Source organism: Silene latifolia, chromosome X (genome assembly GCF_048544455.1).
Source record: "Silene latifolia isolate original U9 population chromosome X, ASM4854445v1, whole genome shotgun sequence".
Lineage (NCBI taxonomy): Eukaryota > Viridiplantae > Streptophyta > Magnoliopsida > Caryophyllales > Caryophyllaceae > Silene > Silene latifolia.
In genome coordinates, this window is record NC_133537.1 from 308,897,947 (window position 1) to 308,920,692 (window position 22,746).

Here is a 22,746-nt window from a genome sequence, read left to right on the forward strand (position 1 = left end):
TCGTGTAAACCTCATGGTCATAATCTACGCACCGATACAGTCGTTTTGACAGTAATTAGAGTTTATTTGGAGTCCGGGTCAAAAACCGCTTAATTTTCTAAAAACCATTTAAATGCCGAGTTAGAATGTTCTGGAGTGTTCTAGAATTCTCTGGATATTTATTCCTAATTAAATTTAATATTTTTAAGGAAATATCTTCCGCATATTGTGTTTCACGGAATAAGGAAGTGTATATCTACCGAAATTCCATAAAAAAACGCGGAAATCTTTCTTACTGAGGAGAAAACCTCTGGGAAAATGACGCAGCAGGCGTTGCGCCTCTTCCAAGGGTCGAAATGGTTCCCCAGCCCTCTTTCCATGCTTTCCGGAATATTTCCGTGATTTGTTTCCCTATCTGTGTCATTCCTAAACTCCTTCGTGTGTTTAGTATAAATAGAGACCTTCGGCCTCCATATTTGGCACACGAGTGTTCCGCCCCTTCTTTCTCTCTCTTTTCATTCTAGACTACGATATTGCTTACGACGCCTACGTGCTTGATCAATCGACCATGTAAGCTCAGATCATTCTGAGTCCCAGTCACTTTGCATAGACCCACCAATTTGCCCAACTCCATTTAATCAACTTAATCAATCTTTTAAATCTTTTAACAAGGGAACTTTCCACGCATATTCGAGTGGAGCAATCACTAAACGATAACTTTAGTCAATCTCGTTTTGTCAAACATGTAAGTCTGAGGGTGTAAATCCCATTTATTTATTGTACCTTTTATTTTGTATCATCTAATGTAAGTTTTATATCAAAAGCACGTTCAAAATCGTCTTAAAAACCATCTTTTAAAACCGTTTTCATAAAACAGCGGATGTCTGACGTCGAGAAGAAACGCAGCAGCAGTTGTGCCTCTTCGAAGAGTTGCAGCACCTGACGCGCCTCTTCCTGAGGCTGCCGTTGCTCCTGCTCTTCATTTTCTTCTTCCTCGACTTTATTCAATTTTCCTTTTTCTCTTATTCTTTCGTTTCTTTTGTTCGCTTCTTATTATAAACATGTTTTGACTAATCCTTTTAAATTATAATGCATAATTCGACATAAATCCCTTATAATTCAATATTTTCGGGTTTTTGTCATCTATTTAAACCCGGATTTTTAAAGGTTCGATTTTCTCATATCGAGTCTTTAGAATTCGTCTTTTGTACATAGTTTTCTTTATTTGATTTCAGTTTTACAAATTTAATTCTGTTCTCAAGTTCCAAGTTTCGACCCTTATGAAATAGGACATCGTATAATAATAATTATGTAAATCACCGTATTATTTTATTTAAACTCGTTCTTTAATCTGACTTGTCACGATATTAGTATACATAAATATGTTAAAGCGCTTCTACTTGAGTCATACATCAATAATCGACCTTAAATTTACCAATGAACGATAACAATCCGCGGTTCTGACTTCACAACCAGAACTCAACTCAAGAACAGATGCAGGAAGAGTTGCGCCTCTTCCAAGGGACGCAGCAGATGTTGCGCCTGTTCTGGGTTGGCTTATGTCTCTGAACTCTTTCTCGTTTTGACGTAGTTTCTAATTACGGTATAAATCAACTATTATTTCGTATTATCACCTCTAATATGCCGTATTTTCATACTTCAATTTTACTTTTCTTTTATTTTCTTCATCGAAATCCCATTTTTGAGCGTGCTTTTGACGTAGATCAAATAAGCCTTGCAATATTTGTAATTTTAATTATTTTAATTCATTTATCATAATTCGTTTATTATGTATGATTTAATTGTATGGCATTCACATATATTGAATCTAACATCTACTTCGACCACATTGTTTGCTAAAACACGTGTTAACCGACTTAGTCCAAATCCTCACATGCTAGGATTAACCTGTTGTTTGTTGCATTGCATGCATTACATCGACAACATATCAAATATGAACGATTTCCCTAATCACTAGTAGAGGCCGCTATCGAGGCGGGCGGGATTAGGTGTTCGATTAAATAGCTTCCTAATACGTACCCTCACCCTCTACTCCAGTTATCTCTGGACATCCGTATCCATTGGCATCTCGAGAGTCATTCTAGACATGGAATGCTAAGGGTAACGAGTTCTTAGTGTTCTTGTCATTACTTTGTATCTTGACATGAAATGAGGTATTCGAACGGTTTTCAATTTTTCCAAAATAAATTGGTGGCGACTCCACAAATGCAGGCTTATTCAACCATTCACCGGTTTCAATGCATCACAAATCGGTAACAGTCCATGACGTGCTTTGGCAAACCAAGGCTCCGTGGGAGAAGTGTCGTCGCCTCGAGACCAACGCGCAGGTGCGCGCGGCGCGGGTGGCCTATGTCCACAAGCTACTCGATCGAGTATTCTCCGCTAGATCGAGCCTCATAATCCTAAAGGTTACTAAGACGTAAGATCGAACTACTAAGGCCTCCAGAGGTCTAGACATGTGTCTAAGGTCAGTCAACGGGTCCCTAACAGGGCGGGTATTACAGTTGACCTCTCGCACGTCACTCAATGGTGGAGGGTGTTTCTTCTCTTAAGGGCAAGAGATACATAGGGGGTTGAAATGGGGCATTTCCACGACGGGGCTTGGTATGGACTAATGCTTTTAGTTAAGATTTCTCATCCGGTAGACTAATTGAATATATTGATGAGGGACATGATCCCAATCAATAAAGGGGTAGTGAGAAATGAATTGCCATGTAATTTTTGGTTTGTAAGACTCGGGTTTATCAATATGCAAGTTCTCATGTTTCAATTGGAAAATATCAGCAAATTCACCAAGGGTCATCCTATAGTCATTATTGAACAATCGGAAACTTACACCATATATAAAATCCTTCTTTTTAGATTTGTGAAATTCAAAGGAACTCAAGAACTCAAGGGTGAGTTCGGGGAAGGTCTTATAATTCATCGTGTAACAAAACTTCATATCAAGATTCTTAAACAAGGCTTTAACATTTTTATCAATTCTTACATTTTTTTTAAAGAAGCATGATTGATAAATTTTGTAGCCTTCATACCTTTGTCACTCAAGATAACCCAATTATCCCATTGTTTCTTACTAGAGAATATGACTTTGGGAAAAGTTGGATCATGTCATTCCGGTGTTTCTTGTATCTCGACATCCTCCGCAGCACGGGATGACTCCGCGTCACCTCTCCTTCTCTTTGTAACACCTTGAGTAGTAGCTTTCTTAGGAGCCATTTCTGAAATTTTAAGACAAAAATTTCATCTTAAGGCAAACAAAAATTCATACAACAAACATAATAGAACAAATTAGTGAACTAATTCGTCCTATAAACATTAATAAAACACAATTTACTCAATTCCTAGCATAAATAAGCACAAAATTGATTTCCCCCAATTTGAGTTAGGATTTGAGAAAGTTGATTAAATTGATTAAAATGGATGAAATCAAAGAGAAATGAGGTAGAAACTTACTTGGTGTTGATGAATGATGAACAAACCTTGAAATCTTGATGAAAGAAGTGAGTTTTGATGTGATTTTAGTGAAGAAAATGAAGAAATATGAGAGAAAAGGAGTAAGAATACCGTCGGGAGTGTTCTTGAGCATATGAATGATTTTCGTTTTACCCGTGTAAACGAAATAAGGCCAAAAAAATAAAAACCTACGACCCCGATCGTGGACAGGCCACCCTTATCGAGGTTTACCAAGTCTAGCCCGTGTTTTACTTTCTTCTCCGTATTTCTTTTAGCTCCTCCATTTTTGAAAGTTACGACCCCGAACGGGGTTTATTGCATGGGGAAGTGTGCACTTCCTCTTCGAGCCTTCTTTTCTCCCATTTTCACCTACAAATCATAAAATAAAACACCGTCTAGTCTACAAATTATTCCTAAATCTATGAAAACATTAAATTGTTCGGAAATTAAAAACAAAAACAAATAAAAACTCGGGTTGCCTCCCAAGAAGCGCCGGTTTAACGTCCCGCACGATGCAAATTTCTTCATGAATCAATCTTTGTCCTTGAGCTCACCACCTTCCAAACTATCTTTCATAGCATTTTTCATATATTACATCCAATTCAAGCTCTTACATGAATATCCCCCCTTCCTTTTAGCACTCTTAGCATTAGTGCTCTTAAAATCATCACCTGCAAAATAGTCAACACAAATATTGACCTCCAACAGATTCATCAATAAGGATCGAGGTATAGAAGAAGCATTAGAAGAGTCCACAGTGCTAAATAAATAACAAGACTCTTGTAGCATTGGGGTCTTAATGATATTGTTTTTGCTAAAGGCAACCCGATCATTGCCCACCTATTAGGTCAACTTCTCATTTTTCACATCAACTAACGCGCCCGCGGTGTGCAAAAATGGCCTACCCAATATAATTGGGATTTGTGAATCCTCGGCCATATCAAGAACAAGGAAGTCAATGGGTATGAAAAACTTACCAACTTTGACGGGTACATATTCTAAGACACCTAAATGTTGCTTTAAAGAACAGTCCGCCATTTGTAAAGTGATACCCGTGCATTTTAAGGCACCCATGTTAAGTTTTTCACAAATGGAATAGGGCATGACACTTACACTAGCACCTAGGTCGCAAAGGGGGATACCAATGGTATATGTGCCTATAGTGCAAGGGATATACGAGTAATAGCTATCGGGATCCTTAAGTTTCGGCAGAGACTTATTTTTTAAGAGTGCACTACACTCTTCGGTGAAAGCTACGGCCTCAACTTCATTGAAGGTTATTTTCTTAGCAAGGATTTCCTTCATAGACTTTGAATAAGAAGGGACTTGAGAAAGTAATTCAATGAATGGCACGGTAACTTGTAAATTCTTAACCACATCTAAGAACTTACCAAACTTACTCTCCTTCTTATGCATAGCTAGGCGATGTGAAAATGGCACTTGAATCTCAACAACTTCCTTTGGAGGAGCATCCTCCACATCTTTCTCTTTCTCAACCATGATAGGATCATCCACCTTCTTTGAAATGGCATCACCCTCCTTAGCATTAGGAGAGACCTCCTTCTCAACAAACACCTCTTCACTTTCTTTGGGCATAAGGGGCTCATCATTCTTGGTATCAAGCTTACTCTTTCTCTTATGCACTGCTAAGCGATGAGGCAATGGTACTTGAATCTTAATGGGAGGCTCTTCACTAGCCTTCGTTTGAGCATCTCCCCCAAGCTTGGACCTTTTACTAACCACTTAATCATCCAAAGTCATGGCTGTCTCATCATAGCTCTTACCGCTTCTCATAACGATAGCATTAACGGTCTCATGTGGTTGCGCACCTTGGGGCGGTAGTTGGCCCGATCTTCTTTGAGAGCTAGATGTGGCTAACTGAGCCATTTGATTTCCGAACATCTTGATAATGGTAGTGTGGTCTTGATCACTTTTTTGTATGTGAGCCATCAAGTTGGATTAACCCTTAGCCAGTTGCATCACCAAAGCTTCAAGTTTGCCCCCTTGGTCACTTTGTTGGGCATTTGAAGGTTGGCCTTATGGTTGTTGGAAGTTTTGCTGAGGTGGCCTTTGATTTTGACTTTGAAAACCCGGTAGATTGACGAACCTTTGTTGTTGAAGGATGAAGTTATTTTGTGGTTTTGTGGTGGAGGATTTAGCACATTGTTGCTTTTATATGACAAATTCGGGTGGAACTTTGTGTTGGGATTGTAAGTATTGGAGAAGGTACCCTGAGGATATGCCCTTTGCTTAAAACTTTGATGAGCATTTAACTCCTCAAGATTGGCTTGACATAAAGCGGCAACATGACCCGCTCCTCCGCAACCGTCACAAACAACAATTTGGCTTATAGTAGACACGGCATTGACTTGTTGAAGAGAAGCACTTGCATCTCGGTCCGCTAATTGTTGTTGAAGTGAGGCAATTTTGTTGGAGTAAGTGTCCTCCACAATAGTGCGTCTACATAATAAATCTCGTATAAGGAATATCAAGGATTTATTTTATTTAATATATTTGTCAGTTGATTAATGTTTATCGGTAACGCTCAGCTGGCTACAGTTTGACGTTACTGTCGTATGACGGCGGTGATCAGTTGATCCCTTTTGGTCACACTTATAGGATGCCGCCCAAATTGGATAAATTAATTTTTTGTATGATATGATATAATTAATTCCTTGTATTGTTTGACTTTTAATAAGTCGTGTGAATGTGTTATTTGATGACGGGTTACGAACTCGGTCCAAGATGATTTATTATTTAATTATGTGATAATTAATTAATAAATATAAGTTAGAATTTGTTAATTAATAGTTAATTAATTAATTTTATACGGTATGTTTGTATGTTATGAGGCGGAGGTAATTAGCTACTTAAATTTACAAGAGGTTGTAAAATTAGCTAATAAGGGTTCATAAGACACATTTTATATTGATAAAATGGTCTAATGCTTACTTAACAGTTAAGTGGTCATTAGTTGTTAATTTGTATTATTTAAATGTTAAATAGTCAAATTAATATTTAATTATATAAGATAATTTAATATAAAACTTATAAGCGTTTGTGGGACAAATGTCAGAAATCGAAATGGACCATATGAGGCCCAAGTGAACCGGTTTTATAGGTCAAATATTGACCTCCACTTGTTAGTGTTTATTTGCAAAGATCACATGGGATGTTCCCATCAATTCTTTACATTTCATTCATTATATATACTCTCTTATACACACTTTGCATGGGTTAATTTTGAAGTCAGAAATTTCCACCCATTGTGCTAAGGTTGGCCGGTTTTTAGAAGGAAGAAGAACACCTATTTTCTTCATCTTTTTATCAACAATTGATCATATAATCAAATAAATTCACACATAATAATATATATACATCAAATATTATTAGTAGTAATAATATTATAATATTAGTAGTAACATAAATATAAGGTTAATTATTATAATTACCTAGTTAGTAATTCTAGTAGTGTTTTGGGTTGATTCTTGGGTGCAACCTTAGGTTGCCTTCTACTTTGAGGGCTAAGGTTCAAGGAGGATCATACATACCAATTTAGTAGAAGAACTACAAAGATAGGTGATTTTTGTGGTGCCCTTATTGTCATACTTACCATTGTAAGGAATTTTCCATTCTTATTCTTTGCATGCATGTAGTTTAGACCACTTAATAAAATTAACTAGTAATTTTATTATCACTAAGATAGTCTTATATGGTTTAAAATACTAACAAATTTGAGCCTTCAATACGGAAGTATCGGTAGATTCCTCCTTACTCTTGATTGGCACATTTCTTGAATTGACATATTGCACCTCATGGATTGCCATGGATTCAGCTGTGGCATGAGCAATATCGATGTCAGTTTGATCAAACCGCCCATTGTTGGCGGAATCAAGTATTCTTCGGAACTCGGCACAACATCCATTGTAGAAAGTTCTAGCTAGGAACCAAGGATCCAACCCGTGATGTGGCCATTGTCTTTGCAAATCCTTGTATCTCTCCCAAGCTTCATAGAGGCTTTCTAGACCTTGTTGACGGAATCCCGTGATTTAACTTGTCAAGGTTTGAGTTTTCTCCGGTGGAAAATATTTTTGGTAGAAAGCAAGAGCCAAAGTCTCTCAATTGGTGATCCCCATGACGGTTCTATCAAGACTATTGATCCATAGTTTTGTCTTGTCCTTCAAAGAAAAAGGCAAAAGTATCTCCCTTATTTGATCTTGTGCGACTTCTGTTTGCCTACTTCTGTTTGCCTTATCATGGAGCAATAGTCACAAAAATTTTGCACATGAAAATTGGGATCTTCCAAAGGACTTCCCCCAAATTGCTTCCTCTCCACAAGGCTGATGAAAGCCGGTTTGATATCGAACTCGGTGGCTCCAATTTGGGTAGTAATGATACCCCTTGGGAGCATAGCCGCGGTGGGCTTGGAATGATCGGAAAGTTTCACCATCTTTTGGATTGGTGAAGGTGGTAATGGTGGAGATGATGAACTAGAACCTTCCTCCTCTTCAAAATCTTGAAGATCGTCTAAGTAAGACTTTCTTGCACTTTCAATTTGCACGGGAGAAGCGGCCTCTTTAATTTATTTCAAAAAACGCCGTCTTCTACGCAAGGTTTTTTCGGGCTTAGAATCAGGTGGAAACAATTCTCCAATGCGAGAAGACCTGAGCATAAAACAACAATTTCAAGAAATTTGTAAGTAACAGTCTCAAGGAACAAGTGTTCCTTAAGACAAAAGAAAACAAGATAGAAATCAACAATTCAATTAGCAATAACCGTGTCGCCGGCAACGGCGCCAAAATTTGATAGGTTTTGTCACACACCTAATCAAAATAAATACCCTAGACACAAATGAATGTAGTGCAAAGGGGTCGAACACAAGGAGACGGGAATTGCTTATCGAAATGCTATGAACAAAAAACCTATCTAGGTCCATTCAATTGGTTGTTTGGTTTGGTTTGATAACTTGCAATTAAAATATTGTAAATAATATATGATAAAAGAGTATAGGGGAGTCGGGTCACACATGAAAATGTATATAAATGTTAATGTTAAACTCGGAATAGATAACGTTGTTAATTGTTTAGGTCTTATGACAACCATCTCTCGGCCTTATTGTCAACCATAGAACGGGTCCTAACGATCTCTCGTTATGGCTAGGTCGGTCTACTAAAACGTTCTTTGCCTATTTCATTTTCGTGTCTCTCGACTTATAAAAGTGAATTAACAAATTAATCTAAGATAGTGATCAATTACCAAAGATTAGCAAATATAACAAGCATGAGATAGAAACTATTAAACAATATTACATAATCCTTATTTAACATTTACAAATACTAATTATGCATGCCTTCTTTATTCCCTAAACATATGAAACTACTCACTCATAATGGAAATAGAACTAATATTGTATAAATTAATAAACATGATTATAATGGAAATATAACTAAATGAAATTATAAGAATTAATAATAGACTAGATAGAAATAACATATGAATTACTAAAATGCTAAAGATGAGAAATGTAATATGAAATGTTAATGATAAACTAGTGATGAAATAACTTGATAATAATATAAAATAACAAACTAAAATGAAATGCTAATAACTAAAATGTAAATTATTAAACAACGATAATGTAAAATGCAATAACGAAATAAACTAGAATTAAAATTACCGAAACAAAGAACTTGGAACTTGAATAACAAACCCAAATTACTTTGAATGGAAAGATTGTATTATAAAGAACCAAATGCTTAACAAAATGTAAATTGTTTAACAAAAGAAATGCTTAACCAAATGGTAAACTAATGAAAATTAGAGAGAATTTGTGCTTAAGGTTATACGAAAGGTGTAAGAGAGTGTAAAAAGATATCCCCTAATGACGGATTAAGGCCCCTATTTATAGTAAAATAGGGGCATAACGTAAAACTCATAGGACAAGGATGCCCCGATCGGAGACAGGCCACCCCGGTCGGGGTCGTGTGAATCCGGCCACATTCTCTTAATTCTTGATTAATTGTTCAAAGGGATCCAAAGTTTACGATTAATGCTCCTTAATACACCGGGTTAAATGCATATTTGGGGATCCTAAGAGCATCTCCAAGCTTGACTTGGACATTAGCTTGGACCAACTTCATTTCTTCACTTTGTTCATCAACCCAAGCTCCATTTCTTCATGCTCGGGATTCTTTTACTTGGTTTTCCCAAAATGCCCTTCCTTATGCATGTCTTGTTTGGTTTAGCCTCGTGACTTCTTTAGTGTTTGCACATTTGACGGGAAAAAGCTATAAAAGCTATATTTCCTACAAAATATAATAAAAACAAGCAAAGACACTAGAACACGGAATTAGCTCAAAAATACACTAATAACAGTGTGATATTCAATCAAAATCGAGCTAAAATAAGGGGTAAAATCTTATATAAAATGGACACGTCAATTACCAATACTTGGTACTCTTTCAAGATTAATGGTGGTGGTGTTGGGTTTTTTCAAGGGAAGAGTGACATTAGACAAGGAGATCCCTTGTCTCCTTATCTCTTTGTGCTCAGTATGGAAGTGTTGTCCAGGCATATGAGAGTTCTCTACCAGGACCTTAATGTTTCACATCATCCTAAATGCAGACAACTTAATCTTACTCATTTACTTTTTGCAGATTACCTGATGATTTTTGTTAGAGGGGGTGTGCCCTTAATTGCTAAAGCAGTCGAGAATGTGCTTTCTAAGTTTGCTACTGTCTCTGGGTTGTATGCTAATGCGGATAAAACTAATATCTACTTTGGTGGAAACTCTCCTACTGTTCAGCAAGCTATACTTCAGGATACTGGCTTTTCAGTTGGATCATTTCCCTTCAGGTACTTGGGTATTCCCTTGACTGACTCTAGGTTCTCGGTTGCATTATATGATCCTCTAATCACTAAAGTTCAGCATGTCTGTCAGCATTGGTCTTCAAGATTATCATCCTATGCTGGTAGAGCTCGGCTTATAAACTCTGTCATTTTTGCTCTTGAAAATTTTTGGTGTTCTAGTATTTTGATGCCTCTTGAAGTGACTAAAACTATCAATAAGCTTTGCAAGGACTTCTTTTGGGGTGGTGTTAATGGAGAAACGAAAATGGTTTTTAAGAGTTGGAGGCATTTTTGTTCTCCGTGGGATGGTGGTGGTTTTAATATTAAGGACATTGAAACCTGGAACCTTTCCCTCCTTCTTAAGTGGATTCGGATTCTAACTCAAGCTCCTAGAGACCTTTGGGCTAGATGGCTTACTACCTACACTTTCAAGCATCAGGACATTTGGTCTATTACAATCAAAGATCATTTTTCCTCCAGTCTTAAGAGTATCATCAAAGCTAGAGACAATTTAATTCAGAGGTCTCGTAGTATTCAGCAAGCTCAGGAACTGATTAACAGTTGGGCAAAGGGAGAAGTTCTGAGGCCAGGTGTTGCTTACAGGGTTCTGAGAGCATACATTGTTGCTGGTATTTGGACTTCTAACCTGCAATGCTCTCGGATTATTCCAAGTCACAGATTCATTACCTCTCTGGCTTTGCAATTTCAATTGGCCACTGTGGATAACATCAAACGCATGGGGGTTTTATTTGGTTAATATGTGTGTCATATGTGAACAACATAAAGAGTTTCATGGGCACTTGTTCTTTTACAGTTGTTTTTCTGATGTTGTTTGGTTTATTATCCTGTCTCGGATGGGTTTGGTGAGATCTGGCAGGACCCTGATGTAGGAATGGTCTAATCCTCCTGGGTTACTTAAGAATGCAGGGTGGAGAAGGGATTGGTTCAGAATCTCCTTAGCTGCAGTGGTTTATCAGCTTTGGCAGGAACGAATACTCCATTTTTGCCCAAAAATGCAATGATGTGGCAGCATTAGTGAAACGAATTAAGTGCCTTGTTGCTCTTAGGCTCCTTATGAAGCCTTATAACTTACTTCCTCCATTTCATTCATTTCTATACATTTGCTTTATATACGTATATCAATGCTCGTTTTCGTTTGTTCATATCTTTAGTTACATATTAAGAAAAATTATAAAAATTTGATATTCACAATGTACTTGGTAAGATAATTAAAACAAGATCTCACATGACTATCTTTTATTTTATATATTAAAAGTTGTATCGAAGATTCTCCGCACTTATGAATAGTGCTCAAAAAGCAAATGTATCAAGGCCATATCCTCCTACATCTTACTAGCTAGAGCTTTCCCTTTTTAGTGGTTTTCTTATTTTGTTGGATTCTCTATTGGATATGCTTTTGCAAGTTGTAATTTCTTTTCTTTAATGAAATGAAATTATAATTTTTTGCAAAAAAAATAATTAAAAAGTAGTTTTTTCGACTAAAAAATGTTAAAATAAAAGACATGTCATGAACTTTTCTTTGATCCGTACCCGGCCCAAGACCCGTATTTGACCCGCCCCGTTTGACAGCTCTAATCACATTCATCCATATTCTTATAATATGGTATGCATCCCGACCCGTCACTCGCTTGTGAAGATATTCTTTTGTCACAACTCACAATGGGAGTTTTATTGCTTCCAGAAAACCTTTATGCCATTCAACATTATTCTTTCTTCTTTTTCTTTGCCTTCAAATTTATTTATTTTCTTTCTTTGATTATATTTACAAGTAAATGAAACCGCTGAGATTACGATCAATTAAACATATCTTTTGTGGAGCTTAAACAATGGCTAGTAATTTTGATTGTATCAAACTTAAGGGTGAAGAGTAGCTATATCATCAAACTTGAAAGTGTAGAATACTAGTACAATGTATGACATACTAATCTCAAAACTCAGGCGTTGTTGTTCATTAAAACACATTAATCAACTCCATGGATTTCTCATTATTACAGGGTTGTTCAATGACGACAACTTTATCCTTTCAAAATTCATTGAAACATGCTCTAGAATCGGCTTTTCGCAGTATGGCCATGTTGTTTTCAGACATAAATATAAACCCAGTATATATCTTTACAATACTATGATCAAGTCTTCATCTTTGCAGCAATCTTCTGCTAAAGAATCCATCATTTTGTTCAATACCATTCGGGTTGCGGGACTTTTACCTGATAGTTATTCGTTTCCGTTTGTACTAAGGGCGGTGAACCGGGTTTTGGATGGTAATGTGGGGAGACAGGTGCATGGGCAGGTCATAAGAAGTGGGTTTCAGGAGAATGTTCATGTTGCTATTGCACTTGTTCAGGTGTATTCATCATGTGGGTATATGGAGGATGCACGCCACGTATTTGATGAAATGTCGAGGTTGGGTGATGTTGCGTTGTCGAATGCGATGATTGCTGGGTATGCTGGTGTTGGTGACATGGATAGTGCACGGCAGATTTTTCAAAGTATGAGGGAAAAGAATGTGATTTCTTGGACTAGTTTGATTGCTGGCTACGTACATGTGAAGAGACCAGAGGAAGCTATTGAGATCTTTCACATGATGAAGGGTGAAGAAGATGTGGAGCTTGATGAGGTTGCGTTGTTGTCTACTCTTTCAGCTTGTGCCGATTTGGGTGCGCTCGAATTGGGTCAATGGATCCATGGCTTCATTCACCAGCGTAACATGCGTATGACGGTTCGTCTTTGCAATGCTCTAGTTGATATGTATGTAAAATCCGGAAACATACAGAAAGCTTTGCAGGTTTTCGAGAGTATGCCGTGTAAGACTGTTGTCTCTTGGACGACAATGATAGTGGGTTTGGCGTTCCACGGATTAGGACGGGAAGCATTGGAGATATTCTCTCGTATGGAAAGAGCGGGAACTAGGCCGAATGAGATCAGTTTCATTGGAATTCTTTCGGCCTGTAGTCACGTCGGGTTAGTTGAGTTGGGACGCACATATTTCAATTCCATGAGCTCAAAGTATGGGATTACACCAAAGATTCAACACTATGGCTGTATGATAGATTTGCTAGGACGCGGAGGTTTTCTCCAAGAGGCAGAGGATCTGGTGAGTAGGATGCCCTTCAATGCTAATGCTGCTATATGGGGATCACTTCTTGCTTGTGCACGAACCCAAGGGGATTCCTCCCTTGCTGCAAAAGCTTTGCAACATCTATCAATTTTGGAACCACATAATAGCGGGAATTATACCCTTGTTTCCAATACATATGCCGCGATTGGAGAATGGAGTGAAGCTAGGCTAGTAAGGAAAACAATGAGAAGCTTGGATGTTAAGAAGTTGCCTGGGGGAAGCTCTATTGAGCTTAATGGTTGTATCCACAGATTTGTTTCTGGTAGTGTACCTAATAATGCTGAGGCAAAGGAAATCCATGAAATTCTCCGGGAGATAAATCGACAATGTAAGATGGAAGGGTGTGGACAAAAGAAAGAGGATCAGTTGTTGACGGAATGAGAGCGCTCTTTCTTTATTGTCCATCATTTTAGATTTTGAAGCTGTTGGATTAAGCATGAGGTAATACTGCTACCTCAAACATCTGATCTGATTTCTTATAGGGGAAATAATCATGTGGAAAAGATGTATCGAGCAATACGCCTGATCCACGAGATTCAAATCTATCAAATTTCTTCGATTATAGATCCTAATTCGAGCGACAAAGATGTATTTGAAGTGCAAGTAATAACAATTTTTCTATCCTATGTCTGCTAAGCACATGATAAGAAAACCAGGAAGGAAAGAAAAATTTATGGGAAATTGCAATATCAGTAATAATTCACAATTGCTCAAATTAATGTCTTAAATTTTCTTTTTGAATTTTGGTTGGTTTAGTTTGGGTTTTGATTTGTTAGGTGTGGGAGTGGTGGCTGGATGGTGATAGGAAGGCGGCATGGATGAAGGGTGGCCCTGGGGAGGCAGGGCAAGGAGTGTGAAGGGGAGCGAGCATACAGGGACAGTGGGGGCAAGTGCAGGCTAGAGTAACGAAGTCGTGAAGGTCGACGATGGGTGGATGAGTGAACGTTTCTCTTGTAACTTTCTTTTGCAGTCAACAGTAGTAGTAGTAGTAGTACATTATACCCACAAAAAATAAAAATAAATAAATAAAAGTGTTATTCGAAATTTTGGTAAATAAGTTTTTACTCGACAGCATAGGAACTCCAAAAGCACTGGAAAATTAAAAGGTCAAGACAGTGAGCAGCAAGCATTACAAAGGGACGCAATGACGACAGTAACACCTCATAAACCACAAGCCAAACCAAACACTAAATCTGTTACGAATTCAAATCTATCAGCAAACAACAAGGTTTCATCACATAGAACCAGTAATAAAGGTAAAAAAGGAAAACGCTGGAATATATATATCTGCCAACTCTCTTTCAACCACCAATTTCCATGGATTTCACAGCAGCTGCTAATGTAGGGGAATTACTGCATTAAAAAAAAACCACGAATTCATTACATCCCATGCCAAATTATTAATTCTCGAAGTTACACAGCATTTATTTTCCACAAACTGTCTCGGCTTCTACAGTAAGTTGGTAACCGTATAACATACGCTTCCGAGAAAGAAGTCCCAAGTTCCAAAACAGACTCCACAAAGCCACACAATTGTTTGGAGTGGATTTGAGAAACAATGGTTGCAGTTTCTTCATAACGCACATCATTCACGCCCCAACCAACCCCACTCGAAGAATAAAGAAGAAATAGAGGAAGCATAAAAGTAAAAAGGAGGGTGTACAAAAAATTCTCAATGTAACACACCTAAAAATGGAACAGAACTTTGCGTGAGCCGTGTATGAGCAAACCCTAATCGTATGTATGTCTCATTTAGTTATAGGGTTAATGGGATAGTCTCACATACAAGTATACAACCATCTGATATAATTCTTTGTGAAACTTTGTCAAACATTAAAAACGGAATGCCATTAACACTGTCTCATAGGTACTGCGTCCAACAAGAAGATAAACACAAAGATAACGTATTTACCTGCTGGGTTTGCTGGTAATTTCCATATCCAGTATAATTTCCATAGTACATATTAGGGTCTTGGGGGGCTGGAGCATATCCATAAACATCATACCCCTGACCAAATCCATAATATGCACCACCATTCCACTGGGCCTGGCCTGATTGTGTCTGAAAGAAAAGGGAAAAAAATTCATAACTAATAAATACAAGCAGAAGTACAAAAACGTAAATTACACTGAAGATCACCAGTCAAACCTGTTTAGCTGAAGGAGTGCGTCCCCATGAGAGCCGAACATTTTGCGATCCTATCTGCGCTCCATTTAATGCAGCTAGTGCTTGCTCAGCAGAAGCTCTAGATGAAATAAAGTAAAATACAATAAGTTTCAAGAACTAGGAGCGTAACTTGTGGACCACCAACTAGCAATGAGACTTCCATGAGATATTGTACGCATAGTTGCATACAACCAATCCATTACTATATAATCATATAAGGAATATGGCATCACATAACTTGGTGGGTTGGTTGTATGATACAACCATCTCATGTAATAAATTATTTGTGTAAAACTATTATAGCAGCCAAATTAGCAGTAGTTCTGACCTGTTAGCAAACTGCACAAAACCACAGCCTTTGCCAATTGGTATTTTCACATGAACCAGCTCACCATAAGGACTAAAAGCCTGTCTCAATTGATCATCTAGAACACTGGGGTCCAAACCACCAACAAAAATCTGCACCCGACAGGTCCAAGTTTTAGGGATCAAAAGAAGAAAACTGTCGGCGCAAAGAAACCAAAAGTAATGTACTTACTGTTGTGTTAGAAGGGTCAACTTCCCCAGGATTTCCCGATGTACTCTGGTACGCTGCAACTACAACAAAAGGAAAGGAAAGTTTAATAACAGAACACAATCAAGACCATACCAAGTCAAGATAGACTAAAACAGCTTTCACAACATTGAAAGAGAAGATTGAATTTTCCCAAATGCACTAACATTATGTACAAGAAGTTACAAGATACAAATATGTAACTATATAGCACAGTATCCAACCAGCATGAACAGAGTCAAGATGTTTCCCTAAACATTATAACCTGACAGAAACAAAGGAAGTAAAGATCACGATGATGCTGCAAGCAAGTGTTATGAAAGGAAACAGTAAAGAAGTGCTCTGCAATGAGTACCACAAAACTCCAGATTATCAACTATTTATCTTTTTTTCAAGTGACAGAAAAAAACAGACCAGCGGAAGTTGCCTGCTCTATTTATTTAATGAAAAGGTAATCGGTCAATAAATTTCATACAATTTTCATCATGGATCATCCTGAAACTTCATGTTGTGTTTTTTATAGAGGAATATCCCACCCCTTTTATAAGGGGGCTTTTTAACACTCAAGTTACAGAGTTGTTTGCAGGTGGGAAAAAAGACCATATATTAAAAAGGCACGTAAAGCCATAAGGTTCAAAGAACATGAGATTCCAGAGTAGTTACAACAAACAAGTGACACTGGAGCATCACAGTGTACCACTGATCGGCTGGCTTAAACGAGGATGGCAACCATGATACCTCTAGGTGAATAAAAAAATATACCATGAGGCAACTAGCAACATAATATCCTATCGAAAGCTAATAAGGAAAACACAGGCAAAATGCAGACATAAAAAGCTCTCACGAAGCATAAAATTCAGAGCAATAAATGAAACACCGGCAATCCAGAACTCAGTAAGCAGTCCAAATTCACAAGCTACAGCATCGATTTAAACAGGGAGAGGACCTGTTAGGGTACAAAAACATCCAAATAATCCTACCAAAAAAACACTTGTTCAATTGTTAGGAGTATTAAGATTAAGTAGTGAGGTGGTGGTGATTGCAGGAAGTTAGGTGGTGGTTGCAGGAGAATACGTGGTTGGCAGTGAACAACTGTGGGGAGTATTAAGATTAAGCACAATGGATTTGCTTTAGTTAATGGTCCATTTACAAGCGGGCTTGAATTTTTTAATATTATTTATAAAAAGAATTGTACCAAAACCAGATTGTTCACGAAGAAATGGAGGGAGTACATCCCAAATCGCATCCTCACAAGTGACGACAAAGCAACTCTCAAAATTGAGGAACCACCAAGCATGCTAATACGTAAACACAGCAATTAAGTAATAATGCGCAACCAACATGAGAAACTGATTAGAAGTTGCAACTGTCTACAAATGCTCCCATCTAAAGTAATTGTAAAATAAGGTACAAAAAAAAAATCAAGAATTAGCATTAAGACTTATGGCCTGGGGTGCTGGACTGGAGAAGTAAAGCTAAAAGATACAGGTACTAATGTACTATTATTATACTTCGAAGCATGGAACAAAAAGCAGTATCAGTCGCAGATGCTGCCGGTCACCAGCTGTTGTCATCTCGAAATGCCCCGAACGTGAGGAAGTTTTCATGTACAGATTTTACTCTTTCATGGACTCTTTTCCATAATTTTTCCATATCATGCCCTTCCCCTAAAAACCAAGAACGCAGTATCTCTTCTTCCCTTTCTCTTCAAAATTAATCAAATTTTTACCAAATTACTCGATGGATCTTAATTCTCATATTAATCAAGTGATAAATCATCAGTAATTACGCATCAATTTGTTGTATCAAATAAATTAAATGCAAATTAAATTAGGGGCGATTTAAATAATTAGGGTTTGTGTTTCTAAAATTATTGGTTTCTCAATGAGAAAAACAATTTTGAGTAAGGGATAGCCAACCAATTTATGCGTTGAAATGTTGAATATGTACTACTGCGTACCAAATCTGATTTCAGTGGCATATGTCATGTTGATTCTAGCCAATTGCTATTAATTTTAGAAACACGACCCCTAATTATTTCAAAGGCAGTGGCATATTGAGTTTGTTGACTAGATGGCGAACTGTTATTAATTTGATATCACTATCGTATGCAGGGGATGGAGGTTGGCTGTGGTGAGTGGGGTTGCGTAGAGGAGGGTATCGGTGAGAGAGGTGAAAGAGGGTGGCTGTGGTGAGTGGGGTTGCGTAGAGGAGGGTATCGGTGAGAGAGGAGAAAGAGGGTGGCGTACGGTAGGAGTGGTGGTTGAGTCGTGGCGGTAGCTGGCAACGGTGGTGGTCGAGAGGTAGTAAATTGAAAATGAGAATTGAAAAGGATACAAAATTGAAAAAAAGGGTGTTCAAATAAGAAGGGCAAAATGGGAAATCATGTACATGAAAGAGCAACACCCTTTTCAAAATTGTTATAGTGTTACCAAATGTGTTAGTTCGTCACTTCTTGTTGGTATAAAGAACTTGATAGTTTCCATGTAGTTTATGTTATTTCTGTTATATCCTCATTTTTCCACAAATACCTCCATTTTCATATACAACTATTTGACATTACCCTTTCAGAAAAGTAGCAGGTAGTTCGGATTAAATCCTGGAAATATTGAAAACTTATAGGACATGCTTTGATCGATTTACTCTTTCAGCCAAAGTCTGAGTAATCTATGGGCGTTATAGAATCATAAATAACTTACAACCTAAAATCCATCCAGTGACGAACATTATTTAACGCAGCTGCTGAGGTTTTGCACCACGCTTTCAAGAAAGACACAAGCCCAAGTGCCCATCGAGATATTGAGAGATATTAAAATCATCCTTCAAAATAAATAACTTATATGTAACTACAAATAAAAAACTAAAGCTGAAAGTCGTATGATGAACCTTAAAATTATGCCCGGGTGGTTCTAAAAGTTACAGAGCTAAATTGAATATAAAGTAACAAATTTATGCTCACTAACTGACTTTATATAAATGGTATGAGAAAGGTAGTGGAAATATTAATTAGCGAATGTAGCATCATAAATGCCACAGCTGAGAAAAAAAAATATTGAACTTACGATATTATTAAATGACTGACCTAAAATGAGGCCACGCACTAAAGTGGAATCATTTCGGCTGAAATCACATCCAGACCCCCAATAAGAGAGCCTCTTGGTGTCCTGCTTCCAGACAATATGAGGTTTCGTAAGTGTTCTACACAATTTTTTGTTAAAACTATCTGTCCCATCTCATAAATGGAAACCGGAAGGCAAGGACTTTATAAATTAAGGAAGTGAAGGACTCATAAAGATCAGAAAGGGATAACTTCACAAGGGATCCAGCTATCATCACGTGTCAACTCAAATTTATGGCAGGCTTGAGCAAATAGAGAAAGCACAGAAATACAAACTTCAATAATCCAGCATTCACACACAATAAAAAAATCAGTGCACACGTACCTTTTTGCTGAACAGCAGCAGGTTTTTTGCTAGCAGCTGGACCAAGTCTCATGGGCCTAGTTGACAAAATGGCTCCATTCATTTCAGTCATGGCACGTGTTTGCTCATTCTCATCTCCAAATCGCACAAACCCATAACCTTTGGACCGTCCTGTTGTTTGATCGGTAATGACCTTAGCACCCTTAACAGAAGAATAATGCGCTCGGAATGCTTCTTGAAGAACGAGATCAGTAACATCTGACGCAAGATCTCCAACAAAAAGTGTGTGATCAGGGGAGTCATCTTGGCGCTTTTGACCAACGCCCAAACTTGCCCAATTCAGTCTGAAAGCCTGCTCTGTTTGTGGCATCAGTGCACCATTGAAAGTAGCTAGGGCCCTCTCTGCTGCAGCACGGTTAGCAAATTCTATAAAACCATAACGTTCTGATTGATTAGTTTGTTTATTGCGGATAACCTTCACAGATTGAACCTGCATAACATATACAGAAGACATGTCACCTAACATTTAAAAACCCATAACATTTTGAAAGATTAGTTCAGCAAGTTTTTTTTTCCAGAACAGTGTTAAGATTGTTAACACAAACTCTGACTAAGAAAAGAATAAATTAAAAATAAATAAAATAAAAAATTCCGCAAATAGCAGTTACAATATAGGAACAGTCAATAATCCCTCAAACACAACACCAATTTCACAACTTTACCAACCAATATTCATCACTCAAGATGAAACTAGATGAAAACCAATTTAGTCCTACAATAGTCACAGAAATTTTGTCCTCGAAAGTTCACAGCAATGCAGAAGATCAAAAAAGATCGACACAAAACATACCAAAGTCTCTTTCAAAACAGTCAATAGCAACGTCTGTTTCACAGTTAGCTATCTTTGATGAAATCTGTTTTATACTGGACTAGCTTTACCACTGATAGTATCAACTACAGATTACTAAACAAGCAGTTTCCCAACGTTCCCAAATTCACCAACTTGATTCAAGCAACATTACAAATTTCCCCATTTCCAATGGAAATCACAGACTCACTATTCTTATGATGGATTCAGCCAAATGATTCAGTGGAATGTTTGGGATTCTTAGTTCTAACATTGCAGAAAACGAAATTAGTTCAACAAGTTCAAAACTGAGTCGCCGCATTGTGCTCACCAAACATGCATAGGCAGAAGGCTGAGGCTGTTTCAGTCTATGGTTAAGTTGTCGTTTCATAGCTTACTATTTAAAATAAAACCAAGCAGGATACAATATTACACACAAAACATTATTTCCAACAGAAACAAATTGTCAAACTATAGAGCCAATCATTATTCATTCCGCCTGCTTCAGGCAACTCCTGTTCAACACATTAAAATTACTTACTCGAATTTCGACTTTGGCCAACGATAAACGAAATCACATACACAACAATCATAACTTACAATCAAATTGTCCACACACACACACACACAAAAACAGGAATTAATCGACCAAATTTCGACAAGGCAATCTATCTAATCGATGATAAAAGAATGTTGGAATTGGCTTGGAGGGAGGGAGGGAGTAATAAACAATCGACGAGGGCGAAGGAAGTACCTCTCCGGAAGCGATAAAACAGTTGTAGAGATAATTCTCGTCCATCCAATACTGCAAATCACCGATCCAAATAGACCTGATCTCATCTTGATTCGCGGCGGCCGAGTGAGCGGGAGACGCAGCGGAGGGAGGCGGAGGCATGGAGTATTGCGTCATCGGCTGACCCCACATCTGTCCGGCTGCGGCTGCGGGAGGAGCGTTGTACGGCGGCGGCATCATCCAGGGTTGCTGCTGAGGTGGAGGTTGCCCGTAAGGGTGACCTGGCACGCCGCCTTGTTGGATGAGGTCCACGGTTGGGGCCATTGGTGATGGGACCATACCGGTGGGTTGCTGCATCATTTTTTATTTGGGGATGAGATTAGGGATTTCTGGTTCTCTCTCAAGGAATAGAGTAGAGAGAGAAAGAGTGCGATGGAATGAGTGAAAGAGAGATTGGTTGAGGTGACGCCGTTTGATTTTATCTTCTTGCTGCTACTGACCGTTTGGTTTTCAGGTTTCACCAATCACAAATACTCGTAGTCATCCCCCATTCACTTGTCTATTTTATTTTGGGATTTTCCCATCTATACCCCCGTGGTTTTCACTTTTCCCAATTGTCTGCTCGCGATCGTAGATTCTTAATTATGCCCTAAGCTTACCTAATGATTCCCAACCGTGGCTAATCTTCAATTTTCCGTCAAATGTTGTCGTTAATTGCCAACATGGCACGCTTAATGCGCCAACAAGGCATGACCTGGCTGCCAACATGGCATTCCTAAAACCCCTTCTACCATTCACTAGTCATACCTTTAGTTTCATTATATTGACGGTTTTTCTTATTTATCCTCTCACTCACGCTTTATCGACTTTTAATTATTTGTAATGTCTCGCCTTATTCACACTCACCAACCTCTTCACTCTATCCTATTCCTCAACCCAAACCGCCTCCTACCTTGCTCTCTTTGCCCCCGCCTCTGTCGCCTCCGTGGGTCCGTAGGTGGTCGTAGGTGAGGTCCACGGTGGCTGGAGGTGGCTGTTGTGGGTGGTTGAAAGATGGGTGCATGAGATGGTTGTTGTTTGTATTGTTTACGGACGGGGGTGGAAGAAGGGTTCGTGGTGGCTGTTGCGGTGGTCCATGGTGGTCGTGGATGGTTGGGACTTGGGATGTGATGTTGGAAGTGGAGGGTGGTGAGTGGTGGTGAGTGGTGGCTGCCACGGTGGCCGGAGGTGGTAGTAAAAGCTCAAAGAAAGACCGTCTCGAAATTAGCATTTTGCTCCTTTACTTAGTTTATTTTTCCATGATTTGGTCTATTTCCACCTCCGCCATTTCTTCTCATAATCCCGTCTTGCTCTTCCGCCTCACTTTCCCGTCCTGCCTGCACATTAAATTAATATAGTAATAATAATACTAATATTATACATAAATACAATTAATTATTAATTATAAACTAATACGACTAATTATTTTAAACCCTAACCCCCAAATCCATGTTATTTATTGTGTGAAGCTATTGGGGTGCTGGATGCTGCGATTAAGGATTTGGGCTCAATAACGATGTGAAGTCGGGTTTCTGAGTTTG

At 38.2% G+C, this 22,746-nt stretch overlaps 2 protein-coding genes and 1 non-coding gene across 3 annotated transcripts; 2 read left to right on the top strand and 1 right to left on the bottom strand.

The window, feature by feature from the left end:
• The first annotated feature begins 7,413 nt into the window (after window positions 1-7,413).
• Window positions 7,414-7,521, top strand: LOC141624130 (small nucleolar RNA R71). Its single transcript, XR_012533940.1, has one exon. It is a non-coding gene; the product is annotated as a small nucleolar RNA R71 (small nucleolar RNA).
• Window positions 7,522-12,002: 4,481 nt separating this feature from the next.
• LOC141617413 (pentatricopeptide repeat-containing protein At5g56310-like) lies at window positions 12,003-14,159 on the top strand. Its single transcript, XM_074434605.1, has one exon. It carries the CDS (start codon window positions 12,236-12,238, stop codon window positions 13,823-13,825), a length of 1,590 nt encoding a protein of 529 aa, XP_074290706.1. The 5' UTR covers window positions 12,003-12,235; the 3' UTR covers window positions 13,826-14,159.
• A 297-nt stretch (window positions 14,160-14,456) lies between these two features.
• Window positions 14,457-21,669, bottom strand: LOC141617414 (polyadenylate-binding protein RBP45-like). The gene is made up of 7 exons (XM_074434606.1): window positions 21,188-21,669; window positions 19,608-20,076; window positions 16,150-16,208; window positions 15,940-16,070; window positions 15,594-15,690; window positions 15,357-15,506; window positions 14,457-14,797 (listed from the first exon to the last, which is right to left on the bottom strand). The coding sequence occupies exons 1-7, from the start codon at window positions 21,524-21,526 to the stop codon at window positions 14,795-14,797; spliced, it is 1,248 nt and encodes a 415-aa protein (XP_074290707.1). The 5' UTR covers window positions 21,527-21,669; the 3' UTR covers window positions 14,457-14,794.
• Window positions 21,670-22,746: the final 1,077 nt, after the last annotated feature.

Excerpts from the sequence above, each read along its gene's own strand:
- LOC141617413 (XM_074434605.1), top strand. The coding sequence starts at position 12,236 with ATGTATGACATACTAATCTCAAAACTCAGGCGTTGTTGTTCATTAAAA.
- LOC141617414 (XM_074434606.1), bottom strand. The coding sequence starts at position 21,526 with ATGATGCAGCAACCCACCGGTATGGTCCCATCACCAATGGCCCCAACC. Across the intron at positions 20,077-21,187 it reads GTTTTATCGCTTCCGGAGAG|GTTCAATCTGTGAAGGTTAT; the intron begins GTACTTCCTTCG and ends TATGTTATGCAG. Across the intron at positions 15,507-15,593 it reads GCACTCCTTCAGCTAAACAG|ACACAATCAGGCCAGGCCCA; the intron begins GTTTGACTGGTG and ends CTTTTCTTTCAG.